Genomic DNA, 24,246 nt, shown 5'->3' on the forward strand with positions numbered 1-24,246 from the left:
GACATGGCCTTGCCTCAGGGTGACTCTGCTGAGCACAGCCTTACTGAGCTCCCCAGGCCCAAACAGCTCAGGGATGGGGCTCAGTTCTCCCTGCCCTCCCTCAGGTGGTGGTGGTGGCCCCTCTAGGTGTGCTGGAGACAGCAAATGGCTCTGCCTGGGCACGTCACTAATTGCAGGACACCTTGAGGACTGTAGGGTCATATGTGCTATGGCAGTAAGGGTGGAGGCTGAGCTTTATTATAAATAAAATAAGACCCTTTGGGTATACTCTTCAAATTCGGGTTCCCCTTTGAGAGGCAAAACCTGGTCAGCATCTGATACATTCTGAAAATCACAGAATTACAGAATCACAGAATCAATTATGTTGGAACAGACCTCTGAGATCATTGGGTCCAACCTGTGACCAAACACCACCGTGTCAACCAGACCATGGCAGTCAGTGCCACAGCCAGTCTTTCCTTAAACTCCTCCAGGGATGGTGACTCCACCACCTCCATGGGCAGCCCATTCCAATATCTAACCACACTTCCTCTGGAGAATTTCTTCCTAATGTCCAACCTAAGCTTTCCCAGGACCAGCTTAAGGCTGTGTCCTCTCATCCTGTCGCTAGTCGCCTGGGAGAAGAGATCAACCCCCACCTGGCTACACCCTCCTGTCAGGGAGTTGTAGAGAGCAGTAAGGTCACCCCTGAGCCTCGTTTTCTCCAGGCTAAACACCCTGAGCTCCTTCAGCTGCTCCTCATCAGATTTGTGCTCCAGACCCTCCCCCAGCTCCTTTGCCCTTCTCTGGAGTCACTCTGGCCCCTCAGTCTTTCCTGAATTGACGGGCCCAGAACTGGACACAGGATTCCAGGTGTGATCTCACCAGTGCCAAGTACAGCTGGACAATCACTGCCCTGGTCCTGCTGGCCACACTATTCCTGGTACAGGCCAGGATGCCATTGGCCTTCTTGGCCACCTGGGCACACTGCTGGCTCATGTTCAGCCTGGGATCAGCACTCCCAGGTCCTTTTCCAGTGGGACACTTTCCAGCCTGCAGCGCTGAGTGGGGTCATTGTGGCCAAAGTGTAGCCAAATGGTTGAGCTCCCCACACAATAACGGGATTCTCCTTCCACCAACAAGTAGAAATAGCACTGGGGATATGTGGTTTTTCCAGCTAAAACTTTACACTGTTGTGCAAAGCCAGGCTGGGATTTTCAGCTGAAAAATCTGAAAACCTAAGGAAAGCAGATGTTTGGTGATAGAGTTTTAATCAAAGACACTTAGTTGGCTCTGAGATTCAGCTTTCTGTATTACAGTTTTCCTTCTGCTTTTATGTCTGTCTGAATGGATGCAGAATGACACCAAAAAAGCCTCAAAACAGACACTGATTGATATGGAAACAAAGGCCTGAGCATGTGACAAGCTGAGCCCTGGCTGATGAGCCAGTGGCTTCAGAGGGAAACTGAGACTCTCTTTGGTTTTTAGCCTAATATATGCAGAGAGCTGATGCAAGCCTAGAACACAGGAATGACCACACTGTGACCAAGAATATTTATTTCAGTATTAAGTCTGATTACTTACCCCTTATGCTTTACAGAACTTTGGCCATGAAAACAGATTGAGTTGTTTCACAGTGAATTTTAGCTTTTCTTCTTGGCACAATCACAGACTCACACTGCTTTTGTTCTGCTCCCCGCTGGGGATAACTTTTCCATCCAAATTAATTCATCTGCATTTTAATTTATAAAATCATTTTATGAAACAGGTTTGGTCAAGAAGTTAATTTAAGCCCAAATTCTGTGCTGAAAATACCTAGCTGTCTATGCTTTATAAATATGTAGAAACCTTATTCCATAGCCCACTCTTCCCCCAAAAAATATAACACTACAGTCTGGTAGGAATTGAGGCAGAATCACCCATTTGTACAAGTTTTAGTATGCTTTCAACTAACTTGGAAAAATTTATAATAGTAATTGGCGTCAGATCTATTAAATGAACAGTGTGTGTAAGTGATGTGCAGGTGGCTGCCTGCCCTGTCTGTGGTCCTGTGTGTTCACCTGCAGGCCACCCTCATCCCGGCTCTTGCATGGGCTGGAATTGGTTGGTAAGGCTGGTAACATCTTTCCTCTTGTGTAGGAGAACTACAAATTTTCCCCAAGGTCTCAGAAAAGTCATTTAGGCAAAGTGGAAATGACAGACCCTTCTTTCTGGACTACTGGAGAATAATGCCAGAGTCTGAAACCACAGGACAGGTACAAGCAAGAGTACAACAAGCCAGATATGCAGAGAGAAGCCCTGTTCTGTCAGACCCCCTGCAAGATACCACAGGAGAAGGGAGATGGGGGGCTCTAGCACATTCTTTGCAAGTCGGGAGTCACAGTCTGAAAGCCAAACAGTGGGAGTTGGGGGATACCAAACCCATCCAGGAGTTTTCTCCTGCTGGTCCAGCACTCACTTTTCACACTTATCCTTTTATTTCAGCCAGATTTCCTACAAAAACAGAACTTTTTAAATCGTGTGTGCCCACCTTCACTTCCCTGCATCCCCTTTTCCTCTTGTGAACTGACCTATTAAAGTCAAATCAGACACCTGATCTCAAGACTAAGATCCCCAGAAGCTGGGAGAAAAATCACCAGCTAAGGAGATGAGTTCAAGCAGAAACCACACTGCCAAAGTGAAGGCAACTTGCACATAGCAGCATCTGTCCTGCTGCACAGCTGGCTGGGCACTCAATCCTGGCGTGTAGGACCTCCTACCTGGCTGGGAGCAGAAGAAGTGGGAGGAAGAGTGGCAATAATGATGTCATGAAGCCAAATTATAGGAAAGCTGTTGTCCCTATGTCTCTACACACTGATGTTGTTTTTTACTGTTGTCTGTTTTTTATTCCAGGTCAACCAGAAACATGCCGTGCATTTGTTGGAGAAACTGTTGTTTTGCCTTGCTCCACCACCCCTCCTGGAGAGCTGATCTTTTCCAAGTCAATGCTCTACTGGCAGATCGACCAGAAGATAGTGCACTTTTTTCAAAAAGGGCAGGATTCACTGGGGACCCAGGACAAACGTTTCCGTGGCAGAACCAGTCTTTTTTTGGACCAGATGAAGCACGGCAACCTTTCCTTGAAGATCTCCAACGTCCAGTTACAGGACAATGCTGAGTATACCTGCATCTACAAACAGGATGCAGATCATCAAACAAAGAAATCTAATATTAAACTCAGTGTCTCAGGTAAGACTTTTTTTTAGTTTGGCCATATATGGCCATTGACTAGGATGACTTCAAATTTTGAAGCAATTTTTCACTCATTCTGTTCATTCTGTTTCATCCTGTTCCTTGCTTTTGTGGGAAGAATATGTGAGAAAGAAAAGAAAAAGCCTCTTTGTCAAGGTTTAGCACAGCATATCCACAGAAGCAGCAGGACTCCTAAAGGCAAACCACCTGCCTCTTCCCTCTCCCTTCACAGGACATTAGGAATTCTGAGGTCTCCCCAGATTTAAGCATTTGGTTGTTTGTGAATTTGTACTGTCAAAGTCCAGGCCATAGACCCTTGTAGACAAAAGACAGCCAGTTGCTAGTTTCCTTTTCCCTTGCAGCTGGAAGATCTGGGTCTGGTGACAAGGCTGGACACATGCAACAAGAATTACTATTTTTCTTCTTTAGGAAAATGAGTGAGACCATAATACATGCTTGAATAATGCCAAACCACTGAGATAACTTTTGAACTACCTAAAAGCATGGCCACCAGAAGGATGGGGCACTGGGTTTGACCAGTTGACCAACTAAAAGAGAAAGTTAAAAAAAAAAGGGAATACACATCAAAACAAATCATACCTTTTTATGATGTCTTATTTGAAAAAACCAGCTGGAAACTTTCATTATGGTCAACCATATATATTAAATTCTGCTTAAAATAGAAAAAAATTTGTTTTCAAGTAATATAAACCCTTTAATGTCTTTCTTTTAATCCACATCATTCTAAAGAAAAAAGCGTTTTTAAAATGTAAAGTGAAACGTTTTTGTTCAGGAAATTTCAAAGTGAAATATTTTGCAGTTTTCAAAATGAAAAAATAAGTGCTTTGGAAATGCATAATCAAAATATTTCCATCATCTAATTTTTGGGAGCAGTAAGGTGTCTTTTACTCTGATTTAATTCTGTGATCATATTTAAACTTTCAGTTTGTTTGACAACTGTATTCTTACCCAGGAAAGAAACCCAAAACACTGGCCCTTAGATCAATTATCAGTATACTTTTTCTGTTCTAGGGTCAAACAATTAACTTTGATTCTTGGGGTTTTTTTTCCAGCCCCCCCTAGGACTGAGGAGACACCTTTTCCTTCTGGTAAGACAACACTCCTTAATTTACTAAGTGTCTGAGTGATTATCCAGTTCTCTATTTTGAATTTGCAAGATTGGTAAAATCTGCTAAATGGAGAAAGTCCAATAAACTTACAGAGCTTGTTCTCTCTTGCTAAGTCTGGCAAAATACAGCTGTCCCAGACAGGGAAAAATGTCTCCACCACTAAGACAGACCTAGACTGCAGGAAGAAGAATCCTGAAGTGCCAACAGTCACTAATTCATAAAGCTACAATCACAGTATGGGCATCCAAAAAATCAGTAAAAACACAAGTAACATGGAAGGCACTCTGTTCTGGGAGTTAAGGGCTTTGTAAATTACCTTGGTATGAATGAATCCCAGAATCATCAGGGTTGGAAGAGACACTCAAGGTCATCCAGTGCCACCGTCACCCCAGCACCACCATAATCACCCCTAAACTCTGTCCCTGAGTGCCACATCCAGATTCCTCTTGAACACTGCCAGAGATGGTGACTCTACCACCTCCCTGGGCAACCTTTTCCCATGTATAATCACTCTTTCAGTGACTTTTTTTTCCCCATCTGATCTGAACCTCCCTTGGCACAACTTAAGACCATTTCCTCTTGTCCTTTCACTTGAGATATGGCAGAAGAGACCAACCCCCACCTCACTACAGCCTCCTTTCAGCTAGTTGTAGAGTTGAGCTACCAGATCAAGAGATTTGAGGGGTCCTTTTGGTAATAAATATTCCAAAAACAGATGATTAATGACTCCACATAAGCTCTTCTGGGAAATTAAGGCAGATTTCATCCAAAAGCAATTCTGAAATATAGTGCAGATGCTCATCTGTAGGTTTAACCATCACAGAGAGGTAACCACACCAAGGTCATTTGGAGTGAACACAATACAGAAGGGATGTCCAGCTTGTACATACCATCATCAGTAAGTTCTCCCTTGAAACCCTTCCTACAAGCCAAATTATTCTTATTAGCTCTACAAAATCTTAAATTGGTGTCAAACCTGTAACAACTTGTCATATAAAATCAATAGCTGCAATTTGTATCTCAGTGCAGGTGAAAGGTACGATCCTTTACACATAACAATAATTATATCGCAGTTAACTTGATAAGTTCAGCCACAATGTGACATTACAGACAGATTAGGCCACAATAAACTCAGACAGAAACTAAGAAGAGAAATGTACCAGTGTTTTATCTCATGACCACACAGAAGAAAAAAAAAAACAAAACAAAAACAACAGTTTTGTGCTTCGTGAGCAAAAAACGACTTGAAGAATTACAGGAAATATCCTTTTTTAAGACCTAACTACTCTAACTGGTTTAAAGGTCTTTAAAAAACATGAAGTTAAATTCGAGGTGGTATTATGTACCTCCAGTGGCACAGCACCACATTGCAACATTATAAAAGCAAACAGCTGTAATATCTCTTGCTGTTACCTCCCACAAAACGATAATGAATTATCAAGGGTCAAACTTTTTAATGAATAGCAATGGAAAATCCTGAAAACCAAAAGATAAGTAGGCTGTATTTAAAGTTGTATATATGTTTGACTCAGCCAAAAGCTTCCTGAAAACTTTCCCTCGTTATAAACTATTTCCTATGAAAAAGTATTTTCACTGAGGAAAAAAAAATGTATTGGGACAAAGGGTGAGTGTTTCATTTCACTATAGGAGTACAAACTGAATTACACACTTTTGACACCTGATGGTTCTTGTACTGCTGGATTTTGAGGGACTTGGGGAGGAGGACAGAACAAAATCCTAACCCTCTAAATGTAATTTTTTGCAAAAGGGAAAAAATATCTCCTGCTGTCGACATCTTTTAAATAAAACCATCAGCCACATCTCCCTTTTTTTTTTTTTCTTTTTTTTTTTTTCCCCAGCAATTTCTTAAGAAAGGGAGGAGGAGAATCTGGTTTTTATTAGTTGTTATTTTGGAAGGGACTTAGAAAAGTTAAATGACCTGCTGAGAACAAAGGCATTATATGCAAATGGTTTTCAGTAGTTCTCATAGACGCCTCACAGTCAACCAGAGTAGCAGATATTATTTCTTTATATAAAACAGAAACAGCTTTGTTTCACTTGGCTACATTGATTGGCTTGATTGATTTGTTTTGCTTTGGCTACATTTCTGCTTTTTTGCTGGATTGATTATTTTTTCTAGTTATTTTTAAGAGCTGAATTGTATTGTCACTCTGCATGTCTTGCGAGACTCCGTCTGGGTCAATAAAACTTGTTTAACATTTTTTCTGGGAAAAATGAAATGGCCTTGGCATGGAAGAGGGCACAAGAGGCCAGGAGACTTGCTATAATCCTAATTTCAAAGTGTTACTGAAGATAACTGATGTTTACTTGCTCTACACTTTAATTATCACATACTTCTTCTAGGAAGAGGAGGGGGAAGCACCTTGACTAGTGATGAGTTAACTACAATGAGATACTGAAAGGTGATACCACAGTGATAGGAAGAGCCCTCAGGCTGTTGATATCAAAAACAATGTACAGCCTGATCTTCCAGGAAAAGGACTTGAACCTGAACACTTAAAGGAAAAATTTCTCTTCTGTTTAAGTCAGGAGTTCAAAATATTATTTTCCTGGTGTACTACACCCAGCACAGGCCGCAGGTACCACCTGTGCCAAGGGTAATTTGTCCACTTGTGGGTTACATACAAATAGTGATACACCATATTGCTACCACCTGAGCATCTGTAGCCTAGACTTTTTAACACTTATTACCCTTATTTATGGACTCTTAATCATGATGTCTACCTCAGAGCCCGAGAAGGAAGAATAGTAATGTATTTTCATCCTAGAATCATAGAATGGTTTGGTTTGGAAGGAATCTTTAAGATCATCCGGTTCCAACCCCCCTGCCTTGGGCAGGGACACCTCCCTGTAGGCAACTGGCTCATTGTTGTTTTTCTATCAGGATTTTAAACAATTCTTAGTCATCCAGAAAATTAAGTTGCATTCATTGTCTCTGAGTTTCTGTGCCTTTTCTACGATGAGGAAAAATTTATTTGTCACAGTACCTTGAGACTGGCTTTTCTGGATGGTGTGCACACACACAAAAGGGGAATTTTGAAAATGAGCCAAAATCCACATCAGTTTACAAACACTCTTCCATCAGTGCACTCATGCAAAATGTATCACACAAACTTCAAATACACTTTTTGTCAAGTCACCACTTACATGCCAATTTTCTCTTTTTTTAATTTTCCAGCACAGAGTCAGATTGCCTCCAGAAGCCCTCCTGAAACACCACGTCTGGCTGTGTTTTCCCTCTCTTTCCACCTCCTGGTCACACTGGGGGTTTGGCACTTGTAACCAGGGAAGCCAACCTTGTCTTTGGGAAGTTCTCCTCACCAGGGGACCTCACTGGGCAGAACAGGCCTGTAGGTTCCAGAGCCACGTGACAGAAACACCAGTAGCTGAAAACAGACTGAGCACTAGGTGTTTATGTCCCACATTTGGTTCCAAAAAACCAAAGGCAGCAAAACTCTGAGGTGGTAAATCTGCTTTTTCGTTTGGTTCTTGGAGTCCAGTTTTAGTGCTGCCAGTGTGAACATTTTAATTTGTGGGTTTGCTTTAATGACAGGATAAAAGACTCACAAAACTACAGGGTCACATTATAACTGACCCTAGTGAGACATTTTGCTTAAGATCTCATCTGCTGTCCTTCAGAGACCGCTGAAAGGAGGAGCAGGAGTAATCACCCTCTGTATCAGACAAAAACTGGAAGTTGCAAGGCCCTCCCATTTTGCGAAACATAAAAGAAGGAAACCTTGTGAAACTGCAGCCTGTGGAACTTTAGCTTCTGTTTTCACTCTTCAGCATCATGGGCCATCAGTAAGAACATTATTTTTCCACAAGAAATAAATAATTTCTTCAGCGGAAGGGTGAAGCTGATTGAGAAAGAGGATGGAAGTTCATAAAACATCAACACAGAAGAAGTAGTGATGTATTACTACCAAGTCCACTTCTAAATCAGCCAAAAAGCTTTAGAAGGCTGAGTTCAGTATTTTCTCTTTTTGTCATGAAGCACTGCTCACCAATGTGAGCATCATGGAAAAGATGGATACTTAAACTAAAACTGTGCAATAAGAAATTGTTACTGTGACAATGTAACTTAGTTAAAAAGAGCACCTTTGGAGAGGGGGGAAGTATTTAAAAACTCATCAGAATCATTGTAACTGACACCTATGCAAACTAAATAGGTTTATTTCTGGAAATGTTTGATTCAGGTAGCACAGATGCTCCTGTGTAAAACTTAGGTTGGAAGGATCCTGCATACAAACAAAGTGCAGAAGTTTTGTTTCAGGCCAGAACTGCAACTACCCTATTTCACAGCCAAAAAGCACCCAGAGGACAGAACCACTCCCCTGGGCTGGTGATCAGCAGTGACTGCAACACTTCCCTCCTGGCTGAGCCCTCGAACAGGGGGAGTGATTCATAAGGACTTGCATGAAGTCATTTTGATTTGGAACAGTTGCACCTTTTTCTTTCAAAGGAAAGAGAGGAAGGGAATAGAATAAAATAGAACTTAAAATGTTATCCATTGAGGTAAAGGAGATGGTCACCTTTGACTTTTTTAACAAAGGGCCCTTTCCCCGTGGCGGGGAAGAGAGACAACATCCCACGCCCAGACTGTGCTGCTGCTGCAGTGAAGCTCAGCAGGTACTTGGCTACTCTGGGTACAGAGCAGCTCAGTGCAACAGCTGGGGTTCCCCTTCACAGAAGGATTTGAATGTAAGAATTGTACATACTGTGATTGTCTTTTTGTGTCCTACCCTCCAAATGTTTGTCTCAGATTTCATGTATTTTTCAAAATGAAATTTGATTAAAAATAAAAACCTAAAACAAAACCAAAAACCCGAATGAGAGCAATTGTTTGGTCTACAAGAGTTATTTATTTGTATTCCAGTTGTTCCTACAATCAGCAAGGCTCCTCTGCAATCAGAAAGTCCAAAAGGTGATATCTGGTTAGATCTGTTGGTCTTAAAGTCTGAACTGCCTGCCCTCATCTCAGGGACCATATGACTTCTAAAAATCTATTAGCCACTCAAGCAGCCCTCCACTTTACAAAAGGTGTAGAATCACAGAATTGTTTAGGTTGGAAAAGATCTCTAAATGTCATCAAGTCCAACAATTAACCCAGCACTGCCAAGACCACCACTAAACCATGTCCCTAAGCACCACATCTACAGACCTTTTAATTACCTGCAGGGATGGTGACTCCACCACTTCTCTGAGCAGTCTGTTCAAATGTCTGACTGCCCTTTCCATGAGGATTTATTCCTAATATCTACTCAAAACTACACCTCTCCTGGTGCAACTTGAGGCCATTTCCTCTGATCCTGTCCCTTGTTACCTGGGAGCAGAGCCCAACCCCCACTTGGCTACAACCTCCTTTCAGGTGGTTGTGGAGAGCAATAAGGTCTCCCCTGAGCTTCCTTTTCTATAGGTTATCACCACCAGTTCCCCTCAACCATTCCTTATAAAACTTGTGCTCCAGATCCTTCGCCAGCTCCGTTGTTCTTCTCAAGGAAGGTTTGTTTTCTTCTGAAGGAAGGTCTGCTCTTCAATGGAAGGCCTTTGGTGTGCTGGCCTCAAGGCAGTCCCCATGCCCCAAAGGATGGCCATGCACTGGACACAGCTGGGAATGGCAGTGGGATGAAATTACTGATGAGGTTATTCACATGCAAAGGAGCATCTTTTTTTTTCTTTTATATTAATGAAAGAAATGATGAAACCCAATCCTCTAGCAGACGCTCAGTGATTAATCGGTCTGCAAAACTGGTGCAATGAGTGCAGAAAGTTGCCTGGTTATGTCTGCTCAGTTAAAGAATCTCAGCATTTTGATGCCAGCTGTGTGTGGAGAGACAGGCACTCACATGGGTCCAGACATGGCTCTGATGGACCATCAGGCAGAGAGAGACTAAAGACAAATTCCTTGCCAGCAGTGCCCCCCGTCCAGAGGGCTGGTAGGAAAATACAGTCTGTCAGGAGCAAGGACTTCACACCATATCTAATTTATCAGCTAAAGCCCGTGTTTTGAGTCACACTTGAAAACAAACGGGGAGCCAGTGCATTTTAAGACCACACTTCCCTCTTTGCAAAGGGCCCCACAAGACAAAGGGATGTTGAAAAAGCACATCCTGAAATAATTTGGTTTAGCTGTACTAATTGCATTCCCATACAGTGCTGTATCTAGCAAGAATCCAGACTGGAATTACAAAATTCTTTGATCACTGCACTGACTGCCACATCAAAAAAGGCAGGTCACATCTTTTAGCCATTGCAGATGGATATTTTTTCAGACATGGAAGTGTAACTTGGCCATCTTCTTCCTTTAATGATTTCTTCACCTCCTCTCTCCTCTCTTCTCCTTTCCCTTTACCCTTTCCATTTTCCTTAAACCTTTTCCCTTAACCTTTCTTTTCTAAACTATGGCCAGATCTTGGGTTTATATCTCAGGTGCCTTCCAGTCACACTGTACAGAAGCCATCTAAAACCTCTCTCTCCGATTCCTCCCCACACCAGTCACACAGCTCTGTCTTCCACCTCTTTTAGACTGACAGGCCCTGTGTGAATGCTGATTTAGCCTTTAGTAATTACATACTAAGAACAGCATTTTTCTCCACTTTTACATGGCATTAAAAAGGTGTTTCCATATTTTTTGAGGAAGGAAAGACCTTTGACAAGAGTCACAAATGAAAATTGCAACAAAATCGTTTAAATTCAACTAATAAATAGGCATTAAGCACATTTGCACGGGGGTTCACCTGTATTAATACTCAAAGGCAAATGGTAAAAGACAATTTCTTGAATAAGGCCAATAGGTTCAGCTCCAAAAACACTTTGCAGGACTCATATCATAAAGGTTACAAGTGGCAACAGGATTTTATTGCATTTTTCTCTATCTGTTTCAGAGCAGATGCTCTCAAGCATTAACATGGGACGCACACGTAGCCAGGAACAGGGTGATGCAATCCCCACTTTAGCCTGAAGAAACAGAACTTGAAGCCTGGCAAAGTCACAAAGAACTTGAAGCCACAGAAAGTCACAAAGCTCTAGTGGTGTGGGGAGCCAGATGCATGATTATTATTATTATGGAAAAAATATAAAACTTTACCAGAAACAGGAAACTGACTGATGCACAAAGATGTCCCCAAGAACATACTGAAAATTTTTCAGAATGTGATTTTTCTCTCTCTTTTTTTCTTCTGATAATGAATTTCTTTCACTTGAATTTTTAAGTTGGCATCAAAAAAAGAGAAAAAAACCAGAATATTCCCACATCTGTTTTTTAATCATTTTTTTCTCTCTTTTTTTTTTTTTCTCTAAATTACTTTTTTTGTTTCAGCCTTTGAGAAGAAAGGGCTATCATCAATGTCACATACCACTAAACATGATACCCTCACAGTATGGCACAAGAACACAGGCTGAGCAGTTCCTGTCTCCTGAAGAGCAAGACTTTTAAGAATGAGGATCTGAATTTTAAGAAGAGGAAGAGAAGGAGGAGAAGGAGGTGCATGGTATTTTCCAAATTATTACACTTCCAGACACCAATCCTTTTTGCCCTCCAAAAATTGCTCTGCTGTGCTTCTTGGCCAGAGATGGGAAGGAGAAACTGAGCCAGGGCACAAGTGGTGACCTGGAGGTGCAAGAGCAGCAGGTAAGAACTGAGCTACAAGGAAACAGAGGAGCCCTGACAGGGGCTCTGTTCAATGATACAGAGGACAGAAATAACACATTTATTTCATTATTGTATCATCCATCTGTTTTTAAATAGAATTATTGCTGTGATTTCTGTGTTCTGCTTGGTGCTGTATGAGCACCTCCACTCAAAAGCGTGAGCTGTGTGACTATAGAAGGGCCTGGATGCCCTCTACATGTTGTTTACAACTCTACTGTTTAGTACTCAGATTTGCAGCAGCACTTGGGATGTTTAAACATCCCTGTTTATTATATTTTCCCAGAGCTGTAGTTAAAGCCATTCCCAGGGGTTATGTATGACCATCTTTCAGATTTCCTGGGAGAAGTTTAGAATGACTGGCAGACCTTGACTTGTCCTTCCTTCTCTGGGTGGTGACACAGCAAGTGTCTGTCTTGAAAGTTCACTCAACATGCAGAACATGGGCAGCACATACTTCTTGTGGTTTTTTTCCATTTCATTGTGAACAAGAGGGACAGCTTTGAAAACTAATGAGTACAATAACAATTCACACATTTAAGGAGGAGGAATCTCCACTCCTCCCACTTCTAGTACCTTGGTGGCCCACACCTATGTATTCCATATGGCAAGAGCATAAGGCTGATAATCTGCTACAGTAAAGGAATTTTTAAGATGTCCTTGTACATTATTCTTGCCAAAGAATGGCTGTAAAAGCGAGCTCATTTTTTCATGTTTGAAAGGGACACTGGTAAGAGACAAAAAGGAGTTAGTCTGCTCATCTTGTACTAAGATTACAGTGAGGCCAGATTAACTGGTTAGTGTTTCCCTCTGTGAGCTCCCTTTTGTTCAATATGATGTATGGAAATGGCTCACATAGAACATCAGCGAGAAATAAGTGTGGATATACTTGATACAGAATCATAGAATGTTAAGGGTTGGAAGTGACCTTAAAGATCATCTAGCTCCAAACCCTCTGCCATGGGTGGGGACACCTCTCACCATTAATTCAGCTAAGCCTGAGGACAGTCATTCCCATAGTATGACACTCAGCTTTTGAGCAGAGTACTAAAAAATACTGAAAACAAGCAAGGAAGGTGATTATTTTAAATATGCACATGAAATCATGTGTCTCTGGGTGCTGCAATCCTTGCTGCAACTTCTGTTTCAGCTTCTGGGATAGTCCAAGTTTAGCCCCTTCTCTTCCCCTCTCTCTCTCTTTCTGCAGAGATGTTGATATCACTGAAATCACTGTGGAGAAAACCAAATATCAGCTCCTTAATTCTTTTGAGGGCTAAGGCTGACCCATACCACATGCAAGCTTCCCCTCAGCCACTTCAAGCCACAGAAAGGAGGAAGAAAACCAGCTCAAACAAAAGGCTCAAGCCCTGGAATACAGGTAATGCTCAATTATTTGCAGATGGAGGATTGTCTAAGCTCCCACTCTGAAAAAAAAAAAAAAGGCACATATACATAAAAGATATTGCTAGCTTGGAAACACACAGATGCTTCAGGAAACAGTGTGTTTCCTTCGAGGAGTATTTCTTGGCCTGATAAAAGTCCCTCCCTACAAACCTTGGTAATAGGTCATCTGGGCTATAACAGCACTAGTATTTAAAAAACAAACAAGTAACAAAACAACCCCCTCCAAAACACCCCCATTAAAACAAACCGAACGAAATCAAACCAAACCAAACCAAAACAAAGCCCACTGTGTACTTTTATGACTTTATACTACACTGTTCCTCATTTTTTCAGTTATAGATATCACAGGAAGGGTTTAGAGCTTAATTTATGTATATTTGCTATTATACTTTCAGGGGGATAAATAAAAGGTAACTGTGCTGAAGAAATGAGTCTTAACAAGACAGAGTGACAAATGCATTCATTGCAATGGAATAAGATGCCTTATTTATTTTTGTTAAACCAGTAGGAAGCAATATTTGTTTTACTCTCTCTATGCCTCCAAAATGTCAAGAAAACAGTCATACAGAGCTGTCCTACTTTCCAGCTGTCGTACAGCTGGAATATTGTGCCTGGGTAAGTGAAACCCTGCACAGAACATTGTTCACCAAGTGCCCTCTGCTGGCTTTTTATTCCCAGAAAAAAGTGTCTCTATTGTAGCCACGAACCGAAGGGTAAAAACGAAAAGGGCTTTTCAATCCCCAACCCTTATTTCTGCTTTTAGAAGAGAAAAGCACTGCTGTCAAATTTGCGAGCACTTGTAGCAACCCACAGAACAACATTTCATAAAACTGGGTTTGTGTGGAACCGCAAAGGAGGCAAAAAGGGGCAGGAAGAAATACAACTCCTCCCAAACCCCTAAAGTTAACCCCATCACAGCTCTAGAAAAGCAACACAAGTAGGAACACATTTATTACAACTGCCTTTCAGCAGGACAAAGGTCTTAAATGCTTCCTGAAGATAAGAAATGTCAGGAATCCATAAGCCAGGTGTTCTGTGCCTTCTCATGGAGGCTTGGAGAAGCCTCTTTCACTTCTTATTTCTGATGGCATTTAAAAGAACATATTAATCATAAACTTCTATTCACTTGGCTCAAAGTAGCAAACCCCTCACTAGCTCCTAATAGCCCTTTGGAAGGAAAGGAAAAACCCAGCTTGGCAAGCAAACGTCTCTATTAATAATTCTCAAAACGCACATGGAATTTCCCTCCAAATTTACACTGGCTGAAATCCAAGACGACAATCCTATCTCTTCTGCTGAAATAAGATAGTCTTCTATCAATAAAACAAAAAGAAAATACCTTGAAAAATGTGTGTACCAAAGGTTTGTAGTCAGACATTACTGTGAAATTAGAGAGAATGAAAAAAAGGCAATTCTGCTACATGATTCTTTCTCCCTTAAAAAACCATTGTGTCTAAATTCAGAGAAATTAAATAAAGGTAAAAAGAAGGTCTAAAATGTGAGTATATCTGAAAATAAAACTTTGTCCTTGATTTCCCCAGTCCACATTTTTGTCCCATCCCCAGTAAATGCCCAAGCTTCTAGCACTGACAACAGTGTGGGTAGCTTGCTTTTTGTAACTACCTTGAAAGATGTTTCAGGCCCTGAGGAGGAGCTGGATCCTTAGTAACTCTTCTTACAACTCACAGCCCCAGCCCTCAAACAGTCACTGGTTTGAGGCCATCATTTGAGAGTGTTGCTGTTGTTTAGCAGTGAGCTCACATTAGGTGAGCTGTTCAATTTGCACACTTGATTGTCAGCATATGCTACTGTGACAATCCAGCCTGGAAGTCACCAAGACAGGGATGAACATGAAGGTATACAGAGGATTATTGGCATCTTCATGGCTTGGGTATCTGGATTCCAGGAAGAATGTCAGAGGACTGTAAGGAGGCCCCATTTGGATGATCTAACTAGAAACATGCAACAGCTGGTCACTGCATGGTAACAGCAATGTTTACGAAAAATCACCATTTGTCAGGGCACCTGAATCTGAGATTCAGAATCTAAGAAAGCTTTGTGCCACCACAGCTGCACTTACCACGGGAGAAACCCTAAATTCATACATAGAACCCTGCTGTGGCGAGGGAGTTAATGGGAAGATTTAACTCAGAGGAAGAGTTGAGCTCAATTTAGATCACTCTTGAAGCAGAGGGGTACTGTTAACACAGGCAGCAGCTGTTCTCCCTCTGCCCTGGGGATTTCAATACCATTTCTGTTTTGTGATACTTTCTTATGTTACCAAATTTCTTTTAAAACTCCTGCTGATGTAGGAAAGACATTCACTTTAAAGAGTTGTTACATTTTATATGAACAATGACCTCCTATATTTTGGTAAGCCTCTGTGTATAAAATTGATACTAAAAACATCCACTTTGTACAAGCAAAACTCAGAGGAAAGTTTTTGCACTCAATTATATATAGGCAGTGTTTTAAATTCTGTTTCTTCCCAACTTGATAATTTCATGAAGAATTTGATGGAAAAGCAAAAAAGATTTCAGAGAATGTCCAAAATCCACTTCATGAACCATGCCTGCTACCACGATGACTTGGTTTCTGTGTGTGATTCCTCACTGGATGTGGTGATCTGCACAGGGAATCTCTAGAAAATCCCCCAAGAAAACACTGCTAGCTTTGAAGAAGAAAATCCAAATCATCTAAATCCAAATGTGGGGTTTTTTTAGTGACAAAAAATTAGAGGCTCCAGAAGCAAAAAAAAATGCTCATTCCATGAACACTGACTGAGCAAGTTGAGCACGCCCAACATTCATACTGGAACTTCACTCCTTCTCTTTGTCATTTCATAATGCAATTTCACAGTTTCTGCTGGATTCTATATGAAAAAAATGTACCAAAGAAGTGAACTGAAATGCAGAAAAACTGCTAAAATGCACCAGTCAAACAAAAGTGAAGCGACAAGGATGACATAAAGGCAGAAATTAATTTATTTATACATCATTATTCCAGACATTCAATAGTATTTCTTTGGAGAAAGCTTTATTACCCTAAAGCAGGGGAGGTTAGGATAATTTGAGGCTGCTTTTTCCATTCACTACTAGTCATACAACTGCTTTAACACGGATACTGTCCTTAAAAGTTGTGCGTCACATCAGCAGATATTTTCTCCTTCATTTCAAGACCTTTTAAAACTATAATGGGCCAATGGATGAATTTTTCAAAGTGCTACTCTTGTGGCAGTTGTGTCCTGCTGCTGACTGATATTCAGAATAGCTTTTTAATTAATACCAAGCTAAATTAAGACGTGGAAGATGTCTATTCCCTCAACAGCTGATCCTGGCTTGCAGTTCACAGACACAGGCCTGAGCAGATAAACCTTGAACCATGCACTCATTCCTCTCTATTCCCATTCTTCAATCACCACACATGCTGCCACTACACGTGCCAAATCCCTACAAAATATCTGCCCTCAGCTTCTGAAAGGGCCTCCAAGTCTCTTTTTGCCCTATTAGAACTGGCTTGACACTGGTGCATCGAGAGGACTTGTTCCAGAACACCCCCGCACGGCTCTCTCCAGCTGGAAAAGGTCCAAAAAAATGCTCTGTGTCTCAGGCCAGGCTCCTTGTCCTCCGTAAGGCCCCTCCCTCAGAAAGGCATGGAAATTCCTGCAGCTGGGAATCAATCAGCTTGGTATCAGCATTCACTAGAGTGTGAACAGGTCAAGCAGGTGAAAACGTTTCCATTGGTCCATGATATATTTGATACTATGCCCTAAATTTAAACATTTCTGGTGTTGTTGTTGTTTTTTTTTTTTATTTGCCAGTTAGTTTTAGCACATTCTTTACCATTGCCCCAATTCCATCGAAGATATTGTGTAATTCTGTTTCACACATAAATGCTGGGGTAGTCACCACCTTGTTTTTTGTATCCACGTGAGCTTCGTAAAAGGGAGTTAAGGAAAACACAGACATTTTGTGTCTGCAAAATGAACCAGCGCTGACAAAACCTCACAACTCCACTATCCCATAAAAAAGCACCTCCAAATACATTATACCACTCAGCTGCAAAGACAGCTGCAGCCTATAATCCAAGATAGTAGAAGCTATTTTTGCCAGAAATACAAACGCCACAAGAGAAATCTGTGGAAACACAAGAAAACCTACAAAATTCACTGTGATAAGATGTCTCTGAGTACAGTCTGATTGCAGCACTAGCCTTCAGGAAAAGAACAAAGATCTCAAAGAGAACTAACCAGTTGTAACTTGTGCAAGTTTTATGTGCAGACTCACTCAGTATTTATTGCATTTCCAGGTGTCCAAGGGAGTTCCAAGGCAACAACTGAGAATGATACTCTGACTCACAGCTGTGCAGTTACACAGCTGTACACAGAAGACACTGTTTCTAATCCTGCACTGGATCACATGCTATCTGCTTTACCCTAAATATTCCTATGAAACTCTAAGTGGAAAAGCCCAGATCCTACATATATTCATTCCTTTAATGACACATTTCCCAACTGTCTCTCAACATGAAAATTATCAGGAAAGGATATAGTTACTTCTTTCACACAGTGCTTTGCTCCCAGCTCTTTGATGGCTCCTGCAGTCCCAGCATAAGGCCACTTGCCACCTTCCTCTTCTTCGTGGCCCACAGTTACTTCAGCACCAGAGAGAACCTTTGCTGCCAACACTGGGGAAATGCAGCACAGGCTGCAACAGAAGGAATTGTAACTCTACACTCTTTCAAAACTTGCTAATAACTGAAAAGATTCAAATGGACACAGCCTTACACATCTGAAAGACATCACAAGGCAACTTCCACTCAGAATTTTCTTATCTGCTTCTTTGACAAACACCTACACACACACACACATCTTGAAAAACATACGTACCCAATAGGTTTGCCTGCTTTGTGGAAGTCCTTCAAGACTCGTTCAACTTCTCTGTTCACCTTGCAATCTTTCCCATCAACAGCAAAGGTTGATCTGTCACAGGAAGAAACTTTATACATAACTCAGTATAAACCTACAGAGGTATCTGCCCTGAGACTGGCTCCTAAGGGTCATCACAAACTTAACAGCTTCTAAAAGGTGGCTGAAAAAGTCTCTAGCTGACCATCAATGCTTAGCCAAAATGCTTCACTTCCAAGGCTTCGGTTTGTCAGAAAGCTCCTTACTTGATATAAACATCTAGAAACAAGAATTATGAAATCAGCTCTCTAGGATTACTGAGAAGTGGAACAGCAATCTTTTCAAAGAAGAAAAAAACATAAAGAAGAAAAGGGAAATAACATTCATGTTTCTCAAAGCTTAAAAAAAGCTAGGTTTTTTGAACTAGCTATTGTATTATCATTACTAAGGCAAGGGGGGATTTTTTTGGTAGGCAGAGAGGAAGAAACAGAATAATAACACTACAAATACCTGAAAATATTGAAGTTCTACCTTCAGTTCCCTCAGTCCCAAAATGAAACACCTCTAGGTGCAGGAAAATACATGAACTCCAGAATTTTCACCATCATTGTTCAGAAAATTTAAAACAAGACAATGGTAAGACTTTAAAAGGAGTTTTGCTTTTGAAGTAGGAATTACATATGTAGTAAATAAGGCCATTTATTGCTTCCTGATTTTACTGTGTGAATCACAGTTCTCGGAATCACAGAATGGTTTGAGTTGCAAGGGACCTTAAAGATCATCCAGTTTCAATTCCTCTGTGGAAAGTGTCCCCCATGGGCAGGGACACCTTCCACTACACCAGGTTGCTCAGAGCTCCATCCAACCTGGCCTTGAACACTTCCAGGGATGGGGCATCCACAGTTTCTCTGGACAACCTGTTCCAGTGCCTCACCACCCTCACATTAAAGAAATTTTTCCTAATATGAAGCCACTTGCCCTCATCCTGCCACTCCAGGCCCTTGTAAAAAGTCCCTGTCCATCTTTTCTGTAGGTTCCCTTCAGGCACTGGAAGGCTGCAATTAGGTCACCCCAAAGCCTTTTCTTCTCCAGGCTCATTACCAAAAGTTAATTAGGAATATTTAGTTGAGGAGTCTAATGCTTAGTTGGCACTCACAAGTTTTTGGCAGCTCCAAATCCACCAGGGAATATCACAGCATCATGGTCTGCTGTGGTCAGCTTAGCCAGGCTTGCAATTTTACCACGAGCTATTCTTGCAGACTCCACTAAAACATTCCTTGAAGAACCAGAAATAAAACAATGAGATAAACTAAGAATCTGCACACAGAATAGCATGAATAAAGTTTTGTCAGAGGACAAGGAGGAAGGGAGGAAGCAAGAAGAACAGTGGTATTCAACAACTGAAGTTACTGATACTTCTAAAATACTACTACTGGAAAACACAGGCACTGAGAGACTGCATATAATAGAGTCCAGAAAACTCATTTAATATTTTCTCTCCAAACAAAACACCAGATGCATTCAGCAAAGTGCTACAAGTGCAGTCTGAAGACTGTCTAAGAGACTGAAGCTCAGCAGTCACGGAAAACACATGAAACACAGACTTACCTTGACTCAGCTTCAGCTGGTTGCCCCTTACTGTGGTCGATGACATGCATCTGAGGAACATCGGGAGCATACATGTGAACCTCAGCTCCCCCACGACTAAGGTGCACCAGCACACTACAAAAAAGGAGATAAAACATGCAGAAAACCTTAAAAGAGAGGCTTTACCTGGCCCCTAAGTCTTGCTACAAATATTCCACCACCTGATTTTGAAAGAAGAGTTAAAAAAGACACATCCTACCAAAGCATACTGAGCACATAGAAGCAAAATCCCTGTATGGAACATCAAAGTGCAGAGTAGAACACAAAGCCAGTTGGGAGGCAGGGTCAGGTAAGCTGGAGTCATTTTGTTTGGTGCTTCGAAGAAGGCAACCAGGAACAATAAAAGCCTCCTTTCTCCAATTCCAAAGGTGTTATGGAAGAGTCCCACACTTAACATACCCATGTGTACATTTAACCTAGGCCTAGATGAAACATCTTTTATTAATTCACAGCAGGGAGTTTATAATTCAACTTAAGTATTAACAATTCAACAAAAAGTAGTAACAGGAACAGAAACTCAAAGTGATTACGAAATTAAGTCTGTACTTAATTCTCTTGAGATTGATTCTGGAACTCTGAATTTCTGCTTCTGAAGAAAATACTCTCAAACTCTTTGCTCTGGCATCACACACATTGTGTTGCACCTTTGGACAAGCACTGAGTAGTGCAAGAACACAGCCTGGGCTCCCAGTTATGCTGTGAGGAAACTGTGAAGCTTCATCATACATCTTTCAGGGTAATTCTGATGGCCAGAGACAGCAAAACTAAATTAAACAGACTGCTGCAGTGTAACAGAGACTGTTCTGGAGCCTATCTCATAAAGCAACTTACGCCGAAGCCTCGTGGATTTCTGTGCCATCGTAGACGCCACAACCAGACAGGACCTGCAGTGAGAAAATCAAGAGAGTATTTCAGGTGACTGTTTCACAAGGTAAGATGGAAACAAACAAACAAAAAGGATGAACAAACAACAAAAAAACCTCCCTTCATCCCCCAGAAGAACAACTTGGCAACAAGCTCTTTACTAATCCAGTGAGCACGATGCTGTGAGCACTGGAGTCACCATTTGACACACTGCAGAACTGGCATTTCCTATTTATAGCAACCCATCACAGGGGTCACAAATAACCAGTGTTTATTTCCTGGCTTATACATTTATTCCCCAGTTAATAAACTGACGTGTTATCCTTAGGTATGTTTTTACTGTGCACACAGTGGGTTGTTCTCAGTGTCATACATCTTTTCAATGAAGTGTCCACATCCATGTGAAACACCTTCTCATCCAGATGCTCATCAATCACAAGTGGGATAAAAGTGCACTTCGAGGTGGCACTGAGAATAAACTACTTTACCTGCTGCTGTATTTTGTCTGAGGATCTGCATCAGAGATCAACAGCTAAATCACTTTGAATGCAATAGTGCAATTATGCTGCATTAGCCATGCTTTTCCTTAATAATACTGGTAATAATACCTTAAATTTGTTTATACACACCGAAGGATAAAAAGCACAAACAATCATATACCTTTGTGTGAGTGGAGAGTCTTTGACAAAGTAGAAAAGGAAAAAACATTTTTAAAAAAACAGGGCGCAAAAACCATTATAATAACAAAATAAAACAAAAAAAAATTCAAAGGATTATGTAGTTCCTGAAAGTATATTGATGAACTCTTATGGGGTTTTTTGTTTGGCTGTTTGTTTTGAAAGAAAAAAATCCAGTTAGGAAGTCAATTTCCTTTCCTCTTTTTTTTTTTCTTCTTTTTCACTTTATTCCTCCCTCCTGGTTTTACCTCAGTTTTTTGAAGCTCGAAAGTTTTTAATTACAGGCACATGAACAGAAACTCAGAACTGAAACTGTCTTAGTTAGAAATGTTAAAAATGTTACACTTGAAGGGGCTTTCAGGCCCCAATACCCAGTTCTCTGCTCTCAGGGTCATGACATGCCACCACCATTTCACCAAATGAGCAAAATCCATGAATGTTCTTCTGTCCATGTTAATCCTGTTTGGATATTTAGGAGCTGCCTTTGACTTCACAACCTTTTTACTTTATCTTTATTTTAGAGTGAAAAACAGATAAGCAGCTGTGCTGTAATTATCTTTCATAAGCAACACTTTTTAAATGTTGAAACTCACTGAAACCGAAATACTAAAGCACTGTCCTCTTCTGTTATTTCAGTACTTTCTTGTTGCCAAATCTGTTTCCTACCTTAGTCAAAAATTTATGTCACTAAATGTAAAAAATAACATTTGGTTTCCCCTCTCTATTTAAAAAGCTGTGACTTGCTAAAATGACAGCATTCCTGGTGGGTTACCTGTTAGCCATTTGGACCAGCATTCTGCCCATTCCAGAGCCAACTCTGCCCCAAACAGATTTCTTTGTGCAGGTAATGCCTTCTTATCTCTTTATATGTTTAATGCCATCTACACTACACAAAGCTCAAGCTTCAAGGGCTGTTCACTGAGCTCCAAAACTGTGTGTCCAGATGGGACACTACCTACAGCCTTGATTTTCCTTTGGCAACCTCCGGCTCCTCCATCTCCTGGCTTTCTTTTGTATCTGTGACATGCTTTACCTCCTTCCTGCAGAAGAGCACAACCCAGCCTAAATATTCTCCTGTGCGCTCTCAGAACCTCCCCCAGTCACATTATAAACTATTTCAAGTTTCCTGGGCTCCTCAGTACAAGAGAAACACGGAGTTGCTAAAGCAGGTCCAGCAGAGGGAAACGAGGATGACTGAGGGACTGGAGCACCTTTCTTATGAATAAAGGCTGAGGGAGCTGGGGCTGTTCAGCCTCGAGAAGAGACGCTGAGAGGGGACCTCCCCCAGGTCTGTAGGGTCTGCAGGGAGGGGGCAGAGGATGGACCAGGCTCTGCTCGGGGGGGCCCAGCAATGGCACAAGAGGAATGGGCAGGAACTGATGCCCAGGAAGTTCCACCTGGACATGAGGAAGAACTTCTTTCCTCTGCAGTGACCGAGCACTGAACAGACACCGGAGAGGCCGTGTAGTCTCCTTCGCTGGAGATATTCCAGAGCCGTCTGGACACAATCCTCTGGGATGGCCCTGCTTGAGCAGGGAGGTGCGACCAGATGACCCACTGTGGTCCCTTCCAACCATTCTGTGGTTCTTTATAAACCAACTCCAGGTCAACAACAACTCCACAGACGTCAATTTTTACGCGCTCCCCACTCCTGCTCTGTCTTCCTCCAAGTTTCTCAGCTCTAGGCGGGTTTCTCTTCCAGAATTCAGCTTCTCCGGAGGGTTTCCAGCTGCCGCAGCTACCGGGCGAGCCTTTCCCGGCCCCTTCCTTGCACCCGCCCCACCGCTGGAGAGACCCCCCTGCAGAGGGTGAGAAACAAACCAACGCGCTTCCCCTCAGCGCGGCCCCCGCGGCTCCTCCATTAACTCACCACAGCGACGCGGGCGGAGCGGCGGCGCCGGGCGGAGCAGTGGAAGGAGGCGAGGCCGGCGGGTCCCGCCGCCCGCCGCAGAGCGGTGCAGAGGGCCGGGCCGCGGGAGCTCAGCATGGCCAGGCGGTGGGAGAAGGGAGCGCAGGAACCGGGAGCCGGGAGCAGGAACGGGGAGCAGGTCAGGAGAAGGCGGGCGCGGAAGGGCCGCGCTCCGAGGCCGCCGCGCCCTTGGCGGCGCCCCCTGGAGGCGTGGAGGGGCCCCTGAGGGCCTTTGTTGCCTTCCCGAGCCTCCTTTACTGGGAATAACAGTAAAAAAAAAACCAAACATGGAAATAGCCCTCGGGACTCGTTTTGAACACAAGCCTTGCAGCAAGAGGCACCCTAGGCCAGAGCTGTTAAAGAAAAGGGGGTAAACAACACACAGGGGCAGCCGCATTGCTGCCTCTCTGTGACCCTGTGAAATACTGGTTTTTAGTGTTTCTTTTACCCTTCCCATTTGGTTTTTACTTTTTCCTTCTTTATTAAGGAAACCAAACTACGGACATCACGAGAAATTTCCTCACTGAAAGCGTTGTGAAGCGTTGAATGGGCTGCCTGGGGGGGGTGGTGGATTCACCATCCCTGGAGGTGCTTTTGGACGTGGCACTTTGTGCATGGTCTGGGTGACAAGGTGGTGATCCGTCAAAGGTTGGACTCAGTGATCTTGGAGGTCTTTTCCAACCTATTTCATTCTGTGATATGTATAAGAAAGACAGTCCTGCTGAAATACACACAGACATCATGTCAAGGTGCAAGTCTACAGGTGCGGTCTCCACCTGCCCTGGAGGAAGGGAAAGGTTGCTGCTTCCAAGCCTGGCTCCAGCCAA

General features: G+C 42.2%; 2 protein-coding genes across 4 annotated transcripts in view; one reads left to right on the forward strand and one right to left on the reverse strand.

The window, feature by feature from the left end:
* LOC135410330 (myelin-oligodendrocyte glycoprotein-like) overlaps positions 1-9,188 on the forward strand; it is a 32,446-nt gene extending 23,258 nt beyond the window's left edge. For 2 of the 3 annotated variants that reach the window (XM_064646953.1, XM_064646952.1), the window contains 3 exons: positions 2,872-3,207; positions 4,284-4,319; positions 7,540-9,188. In XM_064646953.1, the coding sequence (XP_064503023.1) occupies positions 2,872-3,207; positions 4,284-4,319; positions 7,540-7,643 (476 nt within the window). In that variant the 3' untranslated portion in view covers positions 7,644-9,188. The remainder of the gene's footprint in view (positions 1-2,871; positions 3,208-4,283; positions 4,320-7,539) is intronic. The other variant, XM_064646954.1, reaches the window with a different exon arrangement.
* A 7,194-nt stretch (positions 9,189-16,382) lies between these two features.
* Positions 16,383-23,659, reverse strand: GATD3 (glutamine amidotransferase class 1 domain containing 3). The gene is made up of 7 exons (XM_064646964.1): positions 23,381-23,659; positions 20,801-20,853; positions 19,931-20,044; positions 19,479-19,598; positions 18,305-18,397; positions 17,966-18,122; positions 16,383-17,354 (listed from the first exon to the last, which is right to left on the reverse strand). The coding sequence occupies exons 1-7, from the start codon at positions 23,495-23,497 to the stop codon at positions 17,226-17,228; spliced, it is 783 nt and encodes a 260-aa protein (XP_064503034.1). The 5' UTR covers positions 23,498-23,659; the 3' UTR covers positions 16,383-17,225.
* Between the last annotated feature and the right edge of the window lie 587 nt (positions 23,660-24,246).

This window comes from Pseudopipra pipra, chromosome 2 (assembly GCF_036250125.1).
Source record: "Pseudopipra pipra isolate bDixPip1 chromosome 2, bDixPip1.hap1, whole genome shotgun sequence".
Lineage (NCBI taxonomy): Eukaryota > Metazoa > Chordata > Aves > Passeriformes > Pipridae > Pseudopipra > Pseudopipra pipra.